At 33.1% G+C, this 19019-nt stretch overlaps 2 protein-coding genes across 2 annotated transcripts in view; one reads left to right on the plus strand and one right to left on the minus strand.

Annotated features, from left to right (window-relative positions):
• The window catches only part of LOC123657742 (ADP-ribosylation factor 6), a 41437-nt gene extending 36919 nt beyond the window's left edge, over nucleotides 1-4518 (minus strand). Inside the window, exon 1 of the mRNA XM_045593260.1 lies at nucleotides 4360-4518. The gene's annotated coding sequence lies outside the window, so the exon portion shown is untranslated. The remainder of the gene's footprint in view (nucleotides 1-4359) is intronic.
• An 818-nt stretch (nucleotides 4519-5336) lies between these two features.
• Nucleotides 5337-19019, plus strand: LOC123670201 (leucine-rich PPR motif-containing protein, mitochondrial-like). Its single transcript, XM_045603711.1, has 15 exons — nucleotides 5337-5695; nucleotides 5960-6116; nucleotides 6747-6856; nucleotides 7445-7676; nucleotides 8066-8272; nucleotides 8634-8847; nucleotides 10074-10286; nucleotides 11260-11480; nucleotides 12274-12453; nucleotides 14826-14984; nucleotides 15642-15856; nucleotides 16513-16686; nucleotides 17275-17497; nucleotides 17864-18086; nucleotides 18712-19019. Exons 1-15 carry the CDS (start codon nucleotides 5343-5345, stop codon nucleotides 18882-18884), a joined length of 3054 nt encoding a protein of 1017 aa, XP_045459667.1. The 5' UTR covers nucleotides 5337-5342; the 3' UTR covers nucleotides 18885-19019.

Below are 19019 nucleotides of genomic sequence, written 5' to 3' on the forward strand. Positions count from 1 at the left end.
AGAAGCAGAACACTAATCATAAATGTAAAAAGCATAGTAATAAGTAATCTAATCATAAATATAAAAAGTATAGTATAATATAGTAGGAAAGTATTAGTTACAGTTGCTTTCCGCGATGATGAATTTATCTCGACATTCTGCAAGCATTTCAAGATTTGTTGCCTCAGTGACCCCGTGGCGGACAATGGAATTTTAGTAACGATGTTCCTTTAGTATTCCACACTCCTTTGGGTACTAAAAGGAAAAACCTAGTACCAATTGACCTATTTTTAGGGCTCGAATATAGAACAAGGACGCGATTTTGCATTACTAATTATGTTACAATGGTAAAAAGATGTTTAAGTATAATAAGTTTATCGTAAATGATAAGAAATATTTTATATCAAAGTCCAACTGCATTCTACTACAACTCCGCTGAAGTCGAATTCCATTGAGTTATAACGGATAAACTGCTATTTAACAAAGTATAATATGAATAGACATTCCACAGACGCAGACAGACCTTTCAATTTAATTCAATTCTTCGTGTAATAGATGAAAATTGTGCCGATTTGATACATTATTTCTTCAACGTCATGTGGTAAGAGGGATCTATAGTAGGTATATAATTATGTATGACATTGGCAAATCATTTCAGTACTTCAGTAGTGTCATACGATCTCGTTTGGCACTACTGAAAGCTGATATAATGAGTGAATGAATGAATACTTTGTATTTCATTACATGAAAATATATAATAGAACTTGGAACACCACCAATATCACTTCATTATGTGAACATTTGTAACACAGTCATTGTGACTCATGTCAATCATATTAAGGGTTAAAGTAATTTTTTTTCTGTAGTTCACATAAATATGATCATATTTCGAAAATTAACGTTAATTATACCGATGACATGTTTTGCCAACGCATAACGCGTGTAAATAATAAAGAGTTCCGTGAATCAGTCGCCATCCGCTCCAAGCATCGTCGTGCATGCCAAACGAGGCACAACGCTCGTACCGAAACAAGCGCGGCACAGGATATTTCCTTTGAAATTATTAATTTTTAACATTATACTATTGAAGAAAAACTAACATCTTAAGCGGTCAAACTTTAAATATATTTTTAGAAAAATTTAATTTTTGCTTCGTTTCTAATATTATTCCTAAACCATCTTTAACTGTCCTAAATTTTAAAGACTTTTTAGCGAATAAAATCTACTCTAATTTTCCAAAGGAAAAGCAACAACATACCAGTACTGATGCACCAATTAGGCATTAAGCACGAAACCTCAAAAAAAAAAAACAAATTTCGAGTAATTTTGTACTTTTTTTTTGGGTAAAATAATATAAACAGTGTACCTAATTAAGAAGTAACGCCACAACATGAAATACACAGAACGTGTAGCAAATAAAAAACTTTACGATTAATTATATTTATAAAAATGTTTCTCACACATTAATTATATACAGTGAAAGTTTGAACATGAATTAATTTCTTGTATGCAAGTAAATATGTATATACTACATATACAAAAAAACATAAATTATATTTAAGAAAATGAATACTAATCATTAAAACTCAGATAAATAAATACCAAGTAATGAAATACGAATATCAAGAGTATTTTAAGGTTATCCGACTAATAAGATGAGGTCGCCTATTCTTCATCACTAATTTTGCTTAAATATATTTCACATGGAGGACTTGGCTAACTTTGTTTAGCTGAGGTAAGGCACAGCGGGAAATATCCTGCTCAAAGTCTAGAGTAGCCAGACTGGGGAAGTACCATACAGAAGATCACAACCAAATAATATTGCTTTTAAGCAGTGTTGTGCTCCTATGGTAAGGTGACTAGAGCTCCTGAAGGGATTGGGAGTAAGGTCGGCAACACGCTTGTGATGCGTCTGGTGTTGCAGGCATCTAAGTTACGGTAATCGCTTACCATTAGGTGAGCCGAATGCTTGTTTGCCGACCTAGTTGAAATAGAAAATATTGGCTATACATGAAAGTACTCAAAATGGGAATTCTATATGGCCAATAAGTCAGAACATTTTTAAATACAAAAAGCATACAAAAGGAAAAATAAGCGACATGCACCATAATTATATTGTAAAAGTTGAGGAGCTAGAAAAAAATGGCTGCAAAAAATTTCAGCAAAATCAGTGAATAGGCGACATGTCCTTATATAATGCCACGATTACAATCAATTAGGTACTAATTTGGCATTCAAACTTTAATGACCTCTTTACTATCTTTCTATAAAAAATTGCAATGACCACTTCATCTTTATCACTTAGATTAGAGAGTTACTTAAATATAATTTTGCCATTTTCAAAACCTCAATTTATTTCATAAGGAATTCGGTTTATTGCATGCCCTTGACTGTCTATTTTTCTTTATGTAGTTTTATGTACATAAGTGCGTAAAAATTATAGATGAAATGCCTCGTTTTCACTATCCGGCCAAATACCGGATAGTAATTCAGTATCCGGCCGGATGCCAGATAGTAAATCAGTATCATCATCATTGGCCTTAGTCCGTCTATTGCAGACGATTTAGACAGTGTCAGACAGACACTGTGTCGCCTAAGACACTCTTCAGGAAAACGCACAGTTGCCTAAACTCTGCCCCACCCTCTCAACCTCACTGGCTAGGCCCACAGGAACGACGAGTCAATATGTGTGGAGCCAGTTCGGCTGCAGGAGTCTTTCGCATTTTAGAGCTACGCCACGAATGCTTGACGGGGAACCCATTCCAGGTTTCAAATGAAGTTTTCCTTCTCCAGGACCCTGATGATTTTGAGCCTATCCCTCGGTCGCCTTTTGCGACCCCCACGGGAAGAAAGGCAAAGTGTGTGTGTGTGTGTGCGATACACCAAACAGCTAAGTTCCGCCGGATATCTGTTTCATCACTGATAAAAATACTTTGGTTACAAAATTTCTTTGTAATGTCAAAACTACTATAAAACTTATATTCAGTAATCTGCATTCAACATGATCCTGGGGTAGAGTCCGCATGTAGGCAAATTCAGTGTAAGATCTCCTCCAGCCTACTGGATGAACAATCTACGTAACATTGCCAGTGGAAGCTGAATGAGGACTAGAGAAAACTGGAATATTTGTTACAAATTTTGGGATAGGCCCATGTCCAGCAGTGGACTGCAATAGGCTAAAGAAAGAAGATCCAACATATCATTGGCCTAACTATCTGTGCTATCTCAGCACTATGATATTCTATATTGTATGTAAAGTCATCAATGAATGAATGATTTATAGTAATTAGCAATTACTTATATATAAATTGAAATACAAATTAAATGTTAATGCCAATGCAAAACATTATGTTTTTTTTTTATCACATATAACTCAGGACACAGATAACTTGTATCCTGAAGGCATAATCCTAATAATATTTTTATTAGTAAACTAATAACAAATTAAACTAGTACTATTTACTTTATATATCTCTCTTTACTTTTGATATTAAGTTAATAAACATAAAAAAGTTTTTATTACAATATTAAATACAGGTTACAGCTCTCTATAGTGCCAGTAATAGCTATCACTGTAAATTAAATGTTAAAACTATTTTAAAGCAAGTTTTAAAAAAGCTGAATCGTGTAATAGTCAATTAACAACATCAAAACTATGATTCTAATTAGACTAACTCTTGTAATTAGTTGTAATCAATGTTTGTGTTAAGTGGCTTTATCTTACTGATTGTTATAAAAACTATAGCATAAAATATATGCATATGTTACTTTATAGATTATATATAAAATATAAGGTACTTTTGATAAAAAAATATATATATTGAAATAGAATATATCAATAAAGTATTGAACATGTAGAGTAAACTTTCTTGAAGAAGTTGAAGAAAAAAAACTGCTCAATGTGAATAAACTAAACTTTGGAATTAAAATGTTATAAATTTTAATTTCATTATTGGTTTACTAATCTATAAATTTAAATTATAAAATTTTAAAACAGTAAACGTCATGATTCATAGGCGCGAAGGCGGTAACTGAATTATACTACACAAACTCAACCATTGCGATTTCTAAAAAACGAGTTATATTTGAAATATTAATAACCGACTATATCAAGCAACAATCATTTTTATTTCATACATAATCTAATATTTTACGAAAAGCAAATGTTTAAAAGTATGTAAAGATAGGTTTAAGACTAAAGTATAAAAGGCGGAGCCTCTTTAACTCGTCAGTCGTCAGCAGGCTTGGGCGATGGCGGTCAAATAACGGCCGGTTCGGCAGACGGTAACCAAGCACAAAATACATTACTTATAAAGGAATTATCATCATTTACACTCTCTTAATGAAATAATCAATATAGTTTAAAAATATAAAACTCACCACATGACAAACGAAATTGTAACAATTCCTATAACTACCATTCACTCACAACACAAAACATTCCACATCCACGGTTGACAGTCAAAGTCACACTATATGACTATACTATGGGACGGAGAACACTAGCGCCACGTCTTTCGATGCATCTCCAACCGAAAAAGAAAATTCACTGTAATGTGAAGTTGGGCTTTATTACATGATAACCAACATTTAGGAAACTATTTTTGCTCGGATAAGCGTCCAACAAGAAATTTTGTGATGATATTTTTTCTTAGTTTTTAATAGCGCAATGAGCCAATGAATAATAAAAATGTTTGCATGGTTTTAAATTCCGTTTGATTACTTTGTATATTTAAAATGTTTACAACTTTTGTTATTTATATTCAAATATCTGTCTATGAGATAAGGATAATAAAATTGCCTCTTCACGATATTTTAAATTGAGTTTAATAATTGTCCAACGATTCTAACATTATTATTTATATCCTATACTTTAATGCATACATTTTTATATTTTAAAACTTGAACAATGTTGATAGTGTAAATTCTTGTTCTTTTTTTTTTAATTTGTTTTAAATGGTTTTTTAACTTTTTTAGTTATAATTTTAAAAACTATTTTCTTTATTATTATCTATTTTTACTATTATATTTCGTCTGTTACTTTTTTGACAGTTTTTTTTTTAGAAAATTTACTTGTAGTTTTTGTTAAATTCAAATGTCTGGGCCCTGGGCAGTATTTATTTTATATACTTGAATAATAACAACAGTTTTACAAATATTTAACTAAATCAAAATAATCTATAATGTCGATTCGACATTTTATAAAATTAACAAGTAACGCAAAAGTCATAAGACTCAATAATTTCTCCATAAACAAGAAAGTTACACTACCAGTATTATGTCGCTGCAGATATAATCACAATAGGTTATAAATCATATTTTTATTTTGAGTTTTTTAAAAGATTGATACATATATCTCCATAATGTATTATTACAGATTTTACACAACGGAGAGAGGAACGAGAGACACTGAGAATCTTGGCAATATAAATGGAATTATTTTCTCTGGAGGGCCTACGAAAGGCCGAATTCGGAAAGATAAACTATCTTCGGAAGAACTTCTCGAAAAGCTTATAGCTAATTTATCGACAGATATTCATCAAAAGAATAGAGTATATAAAAATGACTTAGTAACAGTTATTAATAAAATTAAAGAGTTAAATGTATCGTCTAAAAAACAAGGATTACTTCTATTGAAATGTTGTACGGAGCTACTTCCAGATGAAACGCCGAGTTCAAGGATGGCTTTAGTTGAACAGATATGGAATACCATCAAGTAAGTATATGGTTATGTACGTAGCTAATTCTGTGTACATTATAATAGTGATTGATGTGACAGTATCAAGCAATGTTGTGAATATTACATTTATGTCTAAATTTATACATGTATGGTATATTGTAATTAACGTAACTTGCATTTTTGCCATTAACTATTATTACATAATAATATATATAAAAAAATCACTTTGAAGTCAGATTTCTGAATTTTATATTATTATACGGCTAGTTATTATAACTTTATTTCTTACAACAATTACAGGCCTCATACAAAATTCGATGTGGATTATTATAATGAGTTACTACGAACCTACATTGCTAATAATAGAACCATCAATGTCACTTCATTTCTCTCACAGATGGGCTCAGTAAAGCCTAACTTGACAACATATGAATTGATATTAAGAACATTGGGAGAGGTAAGGTTAAAGAGAAATAAATATACATCATACACATACATTTCTCTGTTTGTAAGGTAGGCAACTTTACTTTAGGTAACAGGTGACTCATACACGGAAAGTTATAGAATATCATTACAGCCTATACAGTCCACTGCTGGACATAGGCCTCCACAAGTCCACACCAAAAACAACGTGAACTCATGTGTTTTGCCCATAGTCACCACGCTGGGCAGGCGAGTTGGTGACCGCAAGGCTGGCTTTGTCGCACCGAAGACGCTGCTGCCCGTCTTTGGCCTGTGTATCTCAAAGCCAGCAGTTGGATGGTTATCCCGCCACCGGTCGGCTTTTTAAGTTCCAAGGTGGTAGTGGAACTGTGTTATCCCTTAGTCGCCTCTTACGACACCCACGGGAAGAGAGGGAGTGGCTATATTCTTTAGTACCGTAGCCACACAGTACAAGTTATAGAATAAGTATTTATGAAACTCCTGCAATGGTAATTTGATTTAAGTAAGAAACGATAACTGTATATGTATTGAACTTCTCATCCACTCACATCCACTTTAACCATCAATGGGATGATTATAGACTAATCCAGTTTATTGGAATTAGTTGGTTTCATTATAAGATACTTTTGTAACTTTATTGCAGGCTGGTGATAAAAATCAATGCACAGAGGTGATATCGAACATGAAGTCACAAGATTTACCGGCCACTGAATATGTGTTTAATTCTTTAATCATCTGTGAAGGAAAACTTGGGCAAGTGATTATAATATGATATAATGAAGCTAGCATTTTTTAATAATTTACCTATACTTTAGTATAGTGGTCACATAACATATGATAAGTAAAATAAACAGCTCAAAGTTTTTATTAGAATTTATGGCATGTATGCGTAATGTGTATGTTAATTTTGTCAGGGTCTAGAAAAACTAACAGCATTCAACAACAATTGTCCAGACCTTGAGAAACACCTATAGCCTGTACAAATGTTTGTCATGTCTGAATATGTCGTCAATTGATAATTATTAATCCAACAGAATGGTTATTCTTTATATATGTAATTGTTTGTTTTGTTGTTTAAAATAATTTTAGGATCTGTTGGATTTGAAAGAAACCTGTTTTGGGGTTTAATTTAGACAAGTTGTAGGACATTACTCAACACTACACAAATGATGCAGTATAAGCATAAAACAGCAAGGCTGTCAAGGTTATCTAGTCTAGTCATAAATTAAAAAATATTAATTTGTTGGTATCTGTTTCGAAGTAAAATACGTTAATTATTAACTTTAATTAATTTACTTTATAATTTATTTAGTAACTCAAAAAACATTATCAATATTTCAGAAATCTAGACAACATACAAGAGATATTAACGATGATGAAATCACTTAAATTAGAGCATTCAATAAACACATACACAGCAACTGCCAGAGCTTTAGCTTTTAATAAAAAGAACGATCTTTTATTAAAAGAAATGGATAAAGCACGTAATGCTGGTATAAAATTTGACGAAGTTCATTTGATGGATATTGTCAAGACTTTGGCTTCTGTTGGGAATTACGAACCAATACCACGTGTAATATAATATTAAATTTTTTTTTGTTGCATATTATTTGTTTATAAATTTTTAAAACTTTAGTGGAGATTACTTTTATATTATTTTCTTACTAATTTTTTACCACACCATAAAGTTTTTATTAGAATCTGGTATATATTCTTATATAATGTATATGAATATAAATGTATTATATATATATTAGAAACTTATATGATCACTAGGCCTCTATAGGCTTATTAAGACAAAATACGATATTATCTGGGTTTGTTCTTAATCATTAAAATGTACTTTACACTTTTAAATTATCTTAAAATTACAGCCTAACAATTAGATTTTTTTTTTGCTTTAAAGATATATATTTTTGTAATCTATAAAGACAACATGATTAAAATAATTCATGATTTCAGATACTAAAGTACTTGCCAGTAGAAATCCTTCAAGCTCCATCAATAACCCCTTACATGCAAAGTGTAGCAACTTTACTAGTATTTCAAAACCATCCTATGGTGGCACTAGAGATATATAAGTGTTTGCCTTTACCTTCGTTTGGACCTAAAGATGATAAAGGATTGCACGGGCGTAGTCTTGTAAGAGATTGTGTCAAAGCATCTGTGGTATGTTTTGAAGTTTCAAAATAAGCAGCAAATTTACAAATAAGCAGTCAAATTATTCTAAGAAGTCATGTTATTTTTTGTATGACAAATATTTCGATAATAGTTACTTAAATTTATATATAAAATCCACTTTTATATTTTTATAAAAACAGCACAATACAAATAATACATAAGTGTATATTTTTTTTTTATCTAGCACATAATGTCCAAATATAGCCTACATAACTCTTAAATTGATCATGGTCCATATTGAGGATTTGGAGTAAAAAGATTGTTTTTACTTTTATCCAATTTTTATGTTAGACATTTCAGATAAATGTAAATGAATGAAACATATGTTACTTACAATATATATTTCCAGCCATCCAGTATCATAGCGCTCGTAACTCAAGAACTGATGTCGTCAGGTCGTAATCCCATAGCTATACAAAACGCAGCCGAGGCAGCCTTACAACTGGGTAAAGTCCCTCTTGCCTTGGACTTGTTTACGCGGATGAAACAACTTGGGTTACCAGTGAGGTCACATTACTTCTGGCCTATATTGATACACACTTCTCAGACTTATGGAGAGAAAGGTAGGCTTAATAATTTTCTTATTATTCTACAAGTTTGCAACTTTGTCCACGTGGAATAGTGACTTTACATGTTCAACGTGATTCTTTAAATTTGCATAGCTTTTTTATTTATGAACACATGACATGAAACAAGCAGTAAATGTTAAGCTAAGCTTGCCGTAATATATTTGTAAAAATCACATCTAAATCTGATAAGCCGTTTCTGAGATTAATGTGCAGAAACACACAGACAAACAGACAAAAATTCTGACCATCACTGTTTTGGGTGTTACTTGTGTTGATAAAGGTGCCAATAATATTTTTTCTCATATATCTTAAATGTACGGACAGCGACCTGTTACATTTTTATTATGTTTATGATTAACAAGTGATCCAAATGTATTCTAATTGATTACGTAATATCTACAACTGTGACAAATCACATTTTATTGTGTTAAGTGATATGTAATCTTAAGTCGTCTTGGTGTGTGTGTGTGTGTGTGTTTTTTATACTACTAGGTCAACAAATAAGCATACGCCTCACCTGATGGTAAGCGATTACCGTAGCTTATAGATGTCTGCAACACCAGAAGCATCACCCTACCTGGAGGTGTATGGAGTTCTGCCCAGGAGCTCTGATCACCACAGAAATACACACCTACAGTATTTATTTAACGTGATCCATAATATGATGTGTGTAAGGTCGAGGTACTTCCCTAGTAGGGTTGTTCAAGATTTTGAGCAGGATTTCTCCTACTGTGCCCTACCTCAGATAAGTGTGTATGTGTAGATCAACCTTTTACAGTCTTTTTTGCTTCTTAACTAAGTCTTATTATTCTCAGCATTTTACTAGGTTTGCCTGTTATTGTATACAGCTAAATGTGTTTTAGTAATTAAAAATATAAAATAAATGATACGATTCCTTATTTATTTTGTAAATTAATACAAAAATATTTGCATCAGTATTCTAAAAATATTCATGAATCAAGAGAGAACACGTCTCGTTTGGACAAGGATAGCTGCATTACTGTCACAATAACCAATATTTATAACTACCCACACAAAGCATCTAAGACCATGACCAAGAAATGAACAATAAAAATTGTATAGGTTAATAAAGTCAGTAAAATAATTTGAATCATGAACTTTTCATGCTTCAATAATGAACTGCATAAGTGGTTATTAAGTGTTAATGAAAATATATATAATTACCACAGAACCACAGTATATCTCTAGTTGCCTTTTAGGTATCATGAACACAATATCTACAATGGTGGCCATGGAAGTCAAACCGGACTACGAGACAATTTTGGACTTCGTACTGCCGTACGTCAGTTTTACGTCACCTCAGAATTTGATGAAGAAATTCCTAGAGACAGGTCTAACCGTCACGAGTGTTTTGACTCCAATGATGGTGACCTTGCTTAATACCGGGCAGGTTCGAGCGGCTAGTGAGATATGTGAGTACTTACAAGTAACCCCTCTGGTGTAGTGGTGCGAGTATTAGCCTAAAACACCGACGGCTTGCGGGTTCGATTCCCCCTTGGGATGGATATTTGTATTTATACAAATATTTCTTTCCGTTTTTATATATGTCCTTGTAGGTCTTCTAATGTGTCTCGGAGAGCACGTTGAGCCGTCGGCTCGGTTGTTATTATAAATACCCAATAGCGATCATTACACGTGGTAGGGAACATATCCGCTAACTTGCAATGAATCTGCATTGTGTAGTAATCTCCAATCCTTCTCCTACATGGAAAAAGAGGCCTATATATATATATATATATATATATATATATATATATAATAAAATGCATAAAAATTTTTTTTTCCTTCTCAGTGCCGTCTCCCCTTGTTAGTATTATTGGTAACTGGTAATGTCCCGAGGATTTACTGCTATGGAATATTGTGGGAACTTAGGAGTAAAATGGGTTTATTAAGTTGGTGGCAAAACCATTGAGTTACGTAACTTAATGACTATGTTTTAAGTAACACAGTCTTATTATAAAAATCAGACGGTGCGGAAATCGAGTCCACAACATTGGAGTGGAAAGCACCAATGCACCAATGGATGAATCAAAATATACAAACAATTATTCATCATTGATCTTCAAAAACTTTATAATCTTATATCTAAAATTCTCGTGTCACAATCTTAGTTACAATATTCCTCTGAAACGGCTGGACCGATTTTAATGAAATTTTGTGTGCATATCGGGTAGGTCTGAGAATCTGCCAACATCTATTTTTCATATCCCTAAGTTATAAGGGGGGGTGAGAATTAAGGGGGTTAACAAAATATATAGCAAAACAACATTTGCGGGGTCAGCTAGTATTTACATAAAATATTTTTGATATAGCAACTTATACGTACTATGTAACTGTATTGAAAAGTTACATTCTAATTTTTTAACCACTAAATATTGTTAACAGGTGAATTATTCCAAGGGAAAGTCGATGCCGAACTTATTTTAAAGCCATTATTGAAAGGCTTTTTATTGAGTTCAGATATAAAATCTACAATTCATATATTAGAAGATATAACAGCAAAAGCATCGGACAAAGACAAAGATTGGACGGGTAGGTTCCTATGTGTGTGTATGAGGCAGAAGAATATAAACGGTGATTTGACTGAAATATTACATTTAATTAAGGTAATTACTGATACATTTACTGTAAAATTTGTAGTAATTAATTTCATTTTACTGGGTGAAGAATGAAATTGTACTGAATTTGGTCTGTGAAGTTTTTTTTGTTCATGTTTTATTCGCCAATGCATTTGAGATAAATTTGTCAAAAAATTTAGTAAATATAGACAATAATATATATACTGCGCGACGGTCGCTTAGACCGAATATAAAAATCATCATATCAAAAATTTTGATCTAGCGGGTACATCGTTCCATTGCTTAATTGGCTAAAGCACCGACACTGTATGTCGGAGATGCAGGTTCGATCCCCGCTGGAACGGTCGATTTTTGATATGATATTAAAAAAATTGTTTAGAATTTCCTAATGTGTGGGTAACACAAAAATAAAATCGCACGAATTAATAAAAGTTATCAAACTAAATAAATAATACTACTAGGTCGGCAAACAAGCGTACGGCTCACATGATGGTAAGCGATTACCGTAATTTACAGACGCCTGCAGCACTAGAAGCATCGCAAGCGCGTTGCCGACTCTATCCCCAATTCCCCCCCAAGAGCTCTGGTCACTATACTACAGTAATATTTAGCTTTGATCTCTGTAAGGTCGAGGTAGTTCCTCAGTTGGGTTACTCCATATTTTGAGTAGGAAATGTCCTGCTGTGCCTTACCACAGTTAAAACATTTTTGATGCAAAAAAAAAGTTCAATTATGTGTTTTGTCTATAGACCTATGTATACTCTTAATATTAAAATTGTGTTAATTTTTCAATTATTAGTAATTTTTTTGTATATTTAAGGCATTACAAGATACATCAATAAAAATATCAACATCCGCAGTAGATTACTGTATGTCTCGATTGCCGGAAATCAAAGGAAATGATAATATAATAGATAGTTTTAAGGAAGCTCTCATTCAAATCACGGACGATAAACTGATTGACGATGGGCAACTGTTTGTTCAACACATACCGCATCCAGTGAGTTATTACTTTTATATGATAATTGTGTTTTTTCTCAATCAAAAAAAACCGACTTCAATTTACATGGATTAGGTTTTTTAAAACGCTTCAACGGCCCCCAGTAGGATTTTCTCCTGTGGTGGGGGTCTGGAAACACACACAATACACAATAACAAACGCCCAGACCACGTCAAACTTTATATGGCCAATACAAATATCTGTCGTCAAATGCCAGCGCGTCGTCAAATGTCAAATATACATTATTAGGTATAACTAAAAACTACTCATTGGGTATCAAATTTAAATAGTAAAAAGTTATGAGGTATATAGTTCGCGTCATGTAAAAAGAACGCTGGCATTTAAGCTGCGCAGAGACGATTTATCGGTCTATTTGGTGGTATGAGGTAGGGCGTGTGTATCATGCGCCGCGTGCTTGCCGGTGTGCTATTGGTTGGACAGTTCGATGTTGACTCAAAATACTATTTCGCACAATAGTTTTAAATTACGAAGTAGTTTTTACATAGAGAAGTGAGAAAAATTATTTATAACGTATAATTCGCGTCATGTAAAAAGAACGCTGGCTGTCAAGATGCGCAAAGGCGATTTACAGTGTTGCCAACTCTTAAAAAAAACTTTTCCCTGCTGTTATTTTTTTGGAACAGTCTCATTTGGTAAACAAACCCCTTTCAATCGTAATTCACGTTTTTTTCGCATTAATCACTTACTTTCACAACACATTAGCTCACGGACATTTGTAAAACTCCATTTACTATTTATTTCACTAAAAAACAAATATCAAATTATCATTTTAAACACATAAAAACTTAGTTACGTTAGTATAGTTACGAATATCGAGAGTACTGATAATTAATATTTTTGAATATGACATTTCAATAACTAAAAAAATTGTTATTGCTTTTGTTTAAAAAAAATTGTAATTTTGTAGTGACAATTATTACATTTGTTTAGTGCGAATTGTTCGCACAGGTATTTCTAGTATTTTTTATGTAACTACTAATAACCATTATACGAAGCCGCGAGTGAAAGCCTAATTAAAAAATAAAACAGTAGTACTTTCGTGCGCAAGTATACCCATGCGCAAACGCACCCCCTCCAGTTTCTTTCAGCGTTCTTTTTACATGACGCGAGTTATAACACTGGTATTTGAAGTTGGTTAATTAGGTAAGTGATTATGATAGTTAAAATGTAATAATAATAATAATAAATATTTATTTTATTTTCTCTCACACAAAACAAAATACAAATTTCAACATAACGAAACACAATCTGTGTGAGAGACTGGCGACTGTACTAGGAGACCTGTATTACAGATTGCCAGTCCCTCCACATCCGGACCGAATTTGATCAATAAAATTATTAAATATACTCACACTTTAGTGTCATGGTGTATGTATGGGTTAGTGTATGTATTTTTTAATGTATGAATGTGTCAGTGTATGTAGTAAATGTGTTAGTGTATATAGGTCTTAGTATATGTACATGTATGTGTGGTAATGAACATAATATGTGTATACGCGTGTTAGAGTGCTTAGTATTAGCTGAGGACCAGTAACAACTTCTCAGTCCCATTGTAGTCTAGATCTTTAAGCCATTTTACTATAGCTTTTTTACATTCATATTTAGTAAGCGGATATATGTTGATCAACCTGTTTATCTTGTTATATAGATGACAGCCCATAAAACCAAAAAACCTCCTTGAGAAAGCGGTGGACCAACGGGTATCTGAGGTGCAGACTTTATATTTGCATCGTTTGTTGTTATTTAAAAAAGGATCATAGCGAGTCATAGAATGTTGTTTGAGCACTGTTTAGTATATATAGTTGGCGAACACTGAGTACGTCAGATAAAAGATAAATATCTTTGGTAGGGTAAAAAAATGGCTTAGAATAACTAACTTTCAATAACGCACGCTGAGCCCTCTCCAGTTTTATAAGATTAGTTTTACAAGCACCTCCCCAGACTGTAATACAATAGCTTAAAACGGATTGGCAGAGGGACTGATACACCATTTTAATGGTCGATTTTTCAGCAATATTACGGAGATTCTTAAAGGTGAAGATAAGTTTCCGAGTTCGCGATTGTAGCAGGTCTAAATGGTAGTTGAAATTTAGCGAACTATCAACAACTACACCTAGATACTTAGTGCTGTTGGCAACAGAGATCCTTTGACAGCTACAAGATTCATTGTCAGAGCATACATGAGCAGTTAAGCCAAGGCTAATACTAGGGGCAGTATAATATAGCATTTTGTGTCAACAGTTCAAAATTTGCTAAATATTCCCAAAAATCAACTACAGACAATCCATTAAAAAATAAAAATGGTTCTAATTGAAAAAAACTCAGGTAAAATCTATAATAATTTTTCACAGAAACAAATGAACGAGGAGTCCCTTAAAGCACATTTAGTGGAACTTGAGTCTAAAGGCATGAACACACGCGGTGTTCTGCGAAAACTTTTGCAGCAGTACTGCAGGGATGGGAACCTGGCCGCTGCCAGGGAAATACTCGACAAATGTGAGAAAGAAGAGGTATTTGGTATTGAAACTATTTTTATACAACTAAGTTGGCAAAAAAATCGTACGGCTTACCTGATAGTTATTGGTTACCGTAACTTATAAACGCATGCAACACCAAAAACCTACTGGGAGTATATCCCTCCCAGGAGCTCTGGTCACTTTACTCACCACATGAACACAACACTGCTTGAAAAGTTGAAAGCATTCAGTCAGTCAGTCAGTTAGTTTAGCTTATTGCGGTCCACTGCTGGACATAGGCCTCCCCAAGTTCACGCCAGACATACCGGTTTTCCACAATCCTCATCCAGCCTACACCGGCAATCTTACCTAGATCGTCGGTCCAACGAAAGCATTATTGAAGCTTTATTATTTAACTGCAATCTTCTGTAAGGTCAAGATACTTCTGCAGATGGGCTGCCCCAGATTTTGAGCAGAATATTCTGCTGTGCCTTACCTCAGTTAATTAAGCGTATAAGTTCAATTAGCTAAAGTGAATTATTTATTGCTATTTATTTTTAGAGATTTATTGACTTATGGTTTTTTTCTTTGAATTGACAATTCTATAAGTTATCATCTGTGCGCATTTTTTTATGAGTTTGATGTTCAACAATGTCCAAAATGTTGTTTTGTTTTCGTGTCATGTCATAATCTATAACGAAATTTCTACAGGTCTTCCTCTCAGCTGGTATGAAAGCATCAATATTCGATCTCCACGTTAAGTTAGGGGAATTAGAATTAGCAGAACTGGCACTAGCGGATTTAAACAAAACTTCGCCGAATTTTACTCTAGACGAATATAAAGTGATCGACTTCGCTACTCTCATGGTGTACAGGAACAAAATCGATAAGGCATTTGAACTCATCACCGAACAGTCGAAGAAAAGGTTAGAAAGATTCATACACTTGTAATTTTAAAACGTGTAATATGGTGCACCTACATATTTCTGTTTTTTTTTTTGTCAGTTGATTCAGTTTAATATTTGCCAGTTTTTTAATAGGTAAGGTTATCACCTCTTTAAATTGTCACTCATGTGTAGAGATATATTCTAATCGAAATATTGGAATTCTGCATATTGAAAATATTTAGATTTTTTTGTAAGGGGTCATACATTAATCACAAGGAAGGGGGGGAGGGAGGTATATTGAGATATCACGTGTATTCATTTTTCGTTGAATGCGCGGTTTCTAAAGCAAAAGTCCAACAATACTACGAACACACCCTGCGACCTCGATGCCTGTCTAGATATTTGTATCACGTTGCTTGGTGATCACGAATTATATCACGATGATGTTTTTCCAAAATTTACTCATATTCTGAAAATTTAAATTTATTTTGCACAAAATTACACGTGATTTTTGGGTATAGGGGCTCACCGTTAAAAATTTGATAAAAAAAAAAACAATGTGATCGTTATTGATGATTCGTGAGTCCTTTTTTTTCGAAATTTAATATGGGATAGGTCTACAAGTGTAGGTACTTAATTTAAAGTCATCTAAAATATACTTAATGTTATACACACTAGTGCAAATTTGTTACCAGGCGTATATCAGGTGGTCGTGGAGTATCGCTAAACTGTTGGCGACTACTGGACGCCACAGCGGCGCACGGCTCCCCGGCCGACACTCGCCGCATGCTGGAGCTCCTGACCGGCCTGCGCTACTGCCGCCCCGACAACACCATGCTGGGCCCCTTGGTGCGGGCGCACTTGAAGAGGTAGCTAGTAGCGCTGTTGCTGTCTCGCTCTTGCACCTACTGGTACCGTTAGAGAGAGATGAAGATAGAGTGCTCAAGTACTGACTTTCATTTGGTTGCTTAGAACGTTTTAAGCACAGTTCCTACAAGGAAACAAAAACGATCGTTTTTTTTTAAATATAGGCGTTGTGTGGTGTCATCCGTTGTTGGTGCCGTTGTGACTGAAATTGACAGACGTAAATGATTTCAAAATTGCTGTCTCATTCTTGTAGCTACTGTTAAATAGCAGAAGTACTGAACAGCGAACAATTCGCCTAATATGTTTTGTTAAAGTGCCAGATATTGGCAAACAGTTTAAATGATTGTTCCACCGAAGACTACAATTTACAAATGTGCGTAAAATAATCGATCGCGTTATGTTTCCGCAATTGTCGCAAATTAATTATACTGTTGAGTTATTTGTAAGAGATATAGAGAACTAGACGTTACGACTTAAATGATAATGAACTGAAAAGTTTTAGAAAAGAAAAATAAAGTAAGATAGGACCAAAAAAAAAATACATTAAAAAAACTGATGCACACGCGTTCACAATCACATTTATTTCTCAGTGGCCATCTTGAAGAAGCTGTCAAGGAATTCGTAAAATTAGCTGATAAATATAAGAAAACTCCACTCAAACACGAGTTACTGTGTAAAGTATTAAAGGCGATGAGTGATGGTAAAACAGAAGACACTTTTATAGAGAACGAGAAAGCAAATGGGAAATTAAATAAATTTGTGCAAACTATCCTCAATGTCAATAAACAAGTGCACGGCGCTGGTGATGTTCAAGTGAGTATGTTTTAATTGAATATATTAAAAAAGGTCAGATTTTAAAACGTATTTGAAAGAATTATTAAAGTTTTACTGTCTGTAGCGTCATCAACTGAGCAGAAATAAAAATGGTCATGATTAAAATATATTGATTTTTTTTACAAAAAAAAAAAAATCTTGTTAAGCATTTTTGAACGTTAATGTTTAATATTTACCGAGAGCTTATGACTTAAATCTACGTATTATATATACTATTATATCCTTTGGAGTACTTTATATGAAAAAATTGTAGTACATTAAAATCGACTTCAAATCTCACTTGACTGGCGTACTTGATTTTATATACTGTTGTCAAAAATAAACAATATTTAAAATATATTCTAGTTAACCCTAATAGCAGCTTTAGCTGATGTCGGCTATAAGAAGACCTTAAGGAAGTTGTTCCTAGACCCCACAGTAAAGTTCCATCCTGATGCTCTAATGCGTCACTGCGAAAGATTTGCAGACGATAAGAAAGTTGAAGCTTTGGAAACTATCGCTGAGTGTGCGAAGGACCTTCGACATGTGCCTATTGAAGAAATTTATAACATGATCTTAGATGTTTACCGTGAGTATTATTATAAGTTTACATTTTTCTTAGTCATATAGATAGTGTTTTGTATATGTTGAAATTTTGTTGTTAGCTGAAAAAACTTTATTCTGTTCACTTTATAAAGTTTTAATTTTTTTACTAGATATTTATTATATTTTATTAAAATTTTATATATAATTATATATCTGTCATTTTATCAGCGATGGAATAATTATCGGCAAATAGTTTTTTTTTTTAGTTATTTCTTTTTTTTAACCGACTTCAAAAAAGGAGGAGGTTACTCAATTCGATCGTATATATATATATATATATGTTCGGGGATAACTCCGTCGTTTATGAACCGATTTTGATAATTCTTTTTTTGTTGAACCCTCGAAAATCCGCATAACTTTTTACTGGGTGTACCGATTTTAATGATTTTTAATTTAATCGAAAGCCGATGTTTATCATGTATATATGTCTCATTTAAATTTCATCGAGATCTGATTATAACTTTTAGAGTAATCTTTGATAATGCGTATTTACTTGGCTATTTTTTTGTCTACCTACGTTGTATTACTTGTCAATATAATTGAAGTCCGTTTTTCTTCGTTTGCCTGCAAACACAATTATTCATTATCTTAATTATATCTTTGTCCAGAACGGGATGACAAATGTCAAGAAGCTCTGTCGCTGTGGTATAAAATGCAAGAAAACGAAATAATGCCATCACAAAAATTCGTCAGAAACCTTTGCTCGCTCTGCAAGGCCAATAACAAACAGGTTCCGTCAGATTTATCCATCCTTCTTGATAAGCAAATGAAGAAAATCTAAAATAAAGGGTTTCATAGTAGCTTGTTTTAAAGCTAATTAACTAAATTGTTCACAGTGAAAAAATGTACACCAGTGTAAAAAAAAAATTGTTTGTAATATCTGTGATATTATTTATTATATTACGTAATACATGTA

This window comes from Melitaea cinxia, chromosome 1 (genome assembly GCF_905220565.1).
Source record: "Melitaea cinxia chromosome 1, ilMelCinx1.1, whole genome shotgun sequence".
Lineage (NCBI taxonomy): Eukaryota > Metazoa > Arthropoda > Insecta > Lepidoptera > Nymphalidae > Melitaea > Melitaea cinxia.

Excerpts from the sequence above, each read along its gene's own strand:
- LOC123670201 (XM_045603711.1), top strand. The coding sequence starts at position 5,343 with ATGTATTATTACAGATTTTACACAACGGAGAGAGGAACGAGAGACACT. Across the intron at positions 8,848-10,073 it reads TCAGACTTATGGAGAGAAAG|GTATCATGAACACAATATCT; the intron begins GTAGGCTTAATA and ends GTTGCCTTTTAG. Across the intron at positions 15,857-16,512 it reads ACCGAACAGTCGAAGAAAAG|GCGTATATCAGGTGGTCGTG; the intron begins GTTAGAAAGATT and ends ATTTGTTACCAG.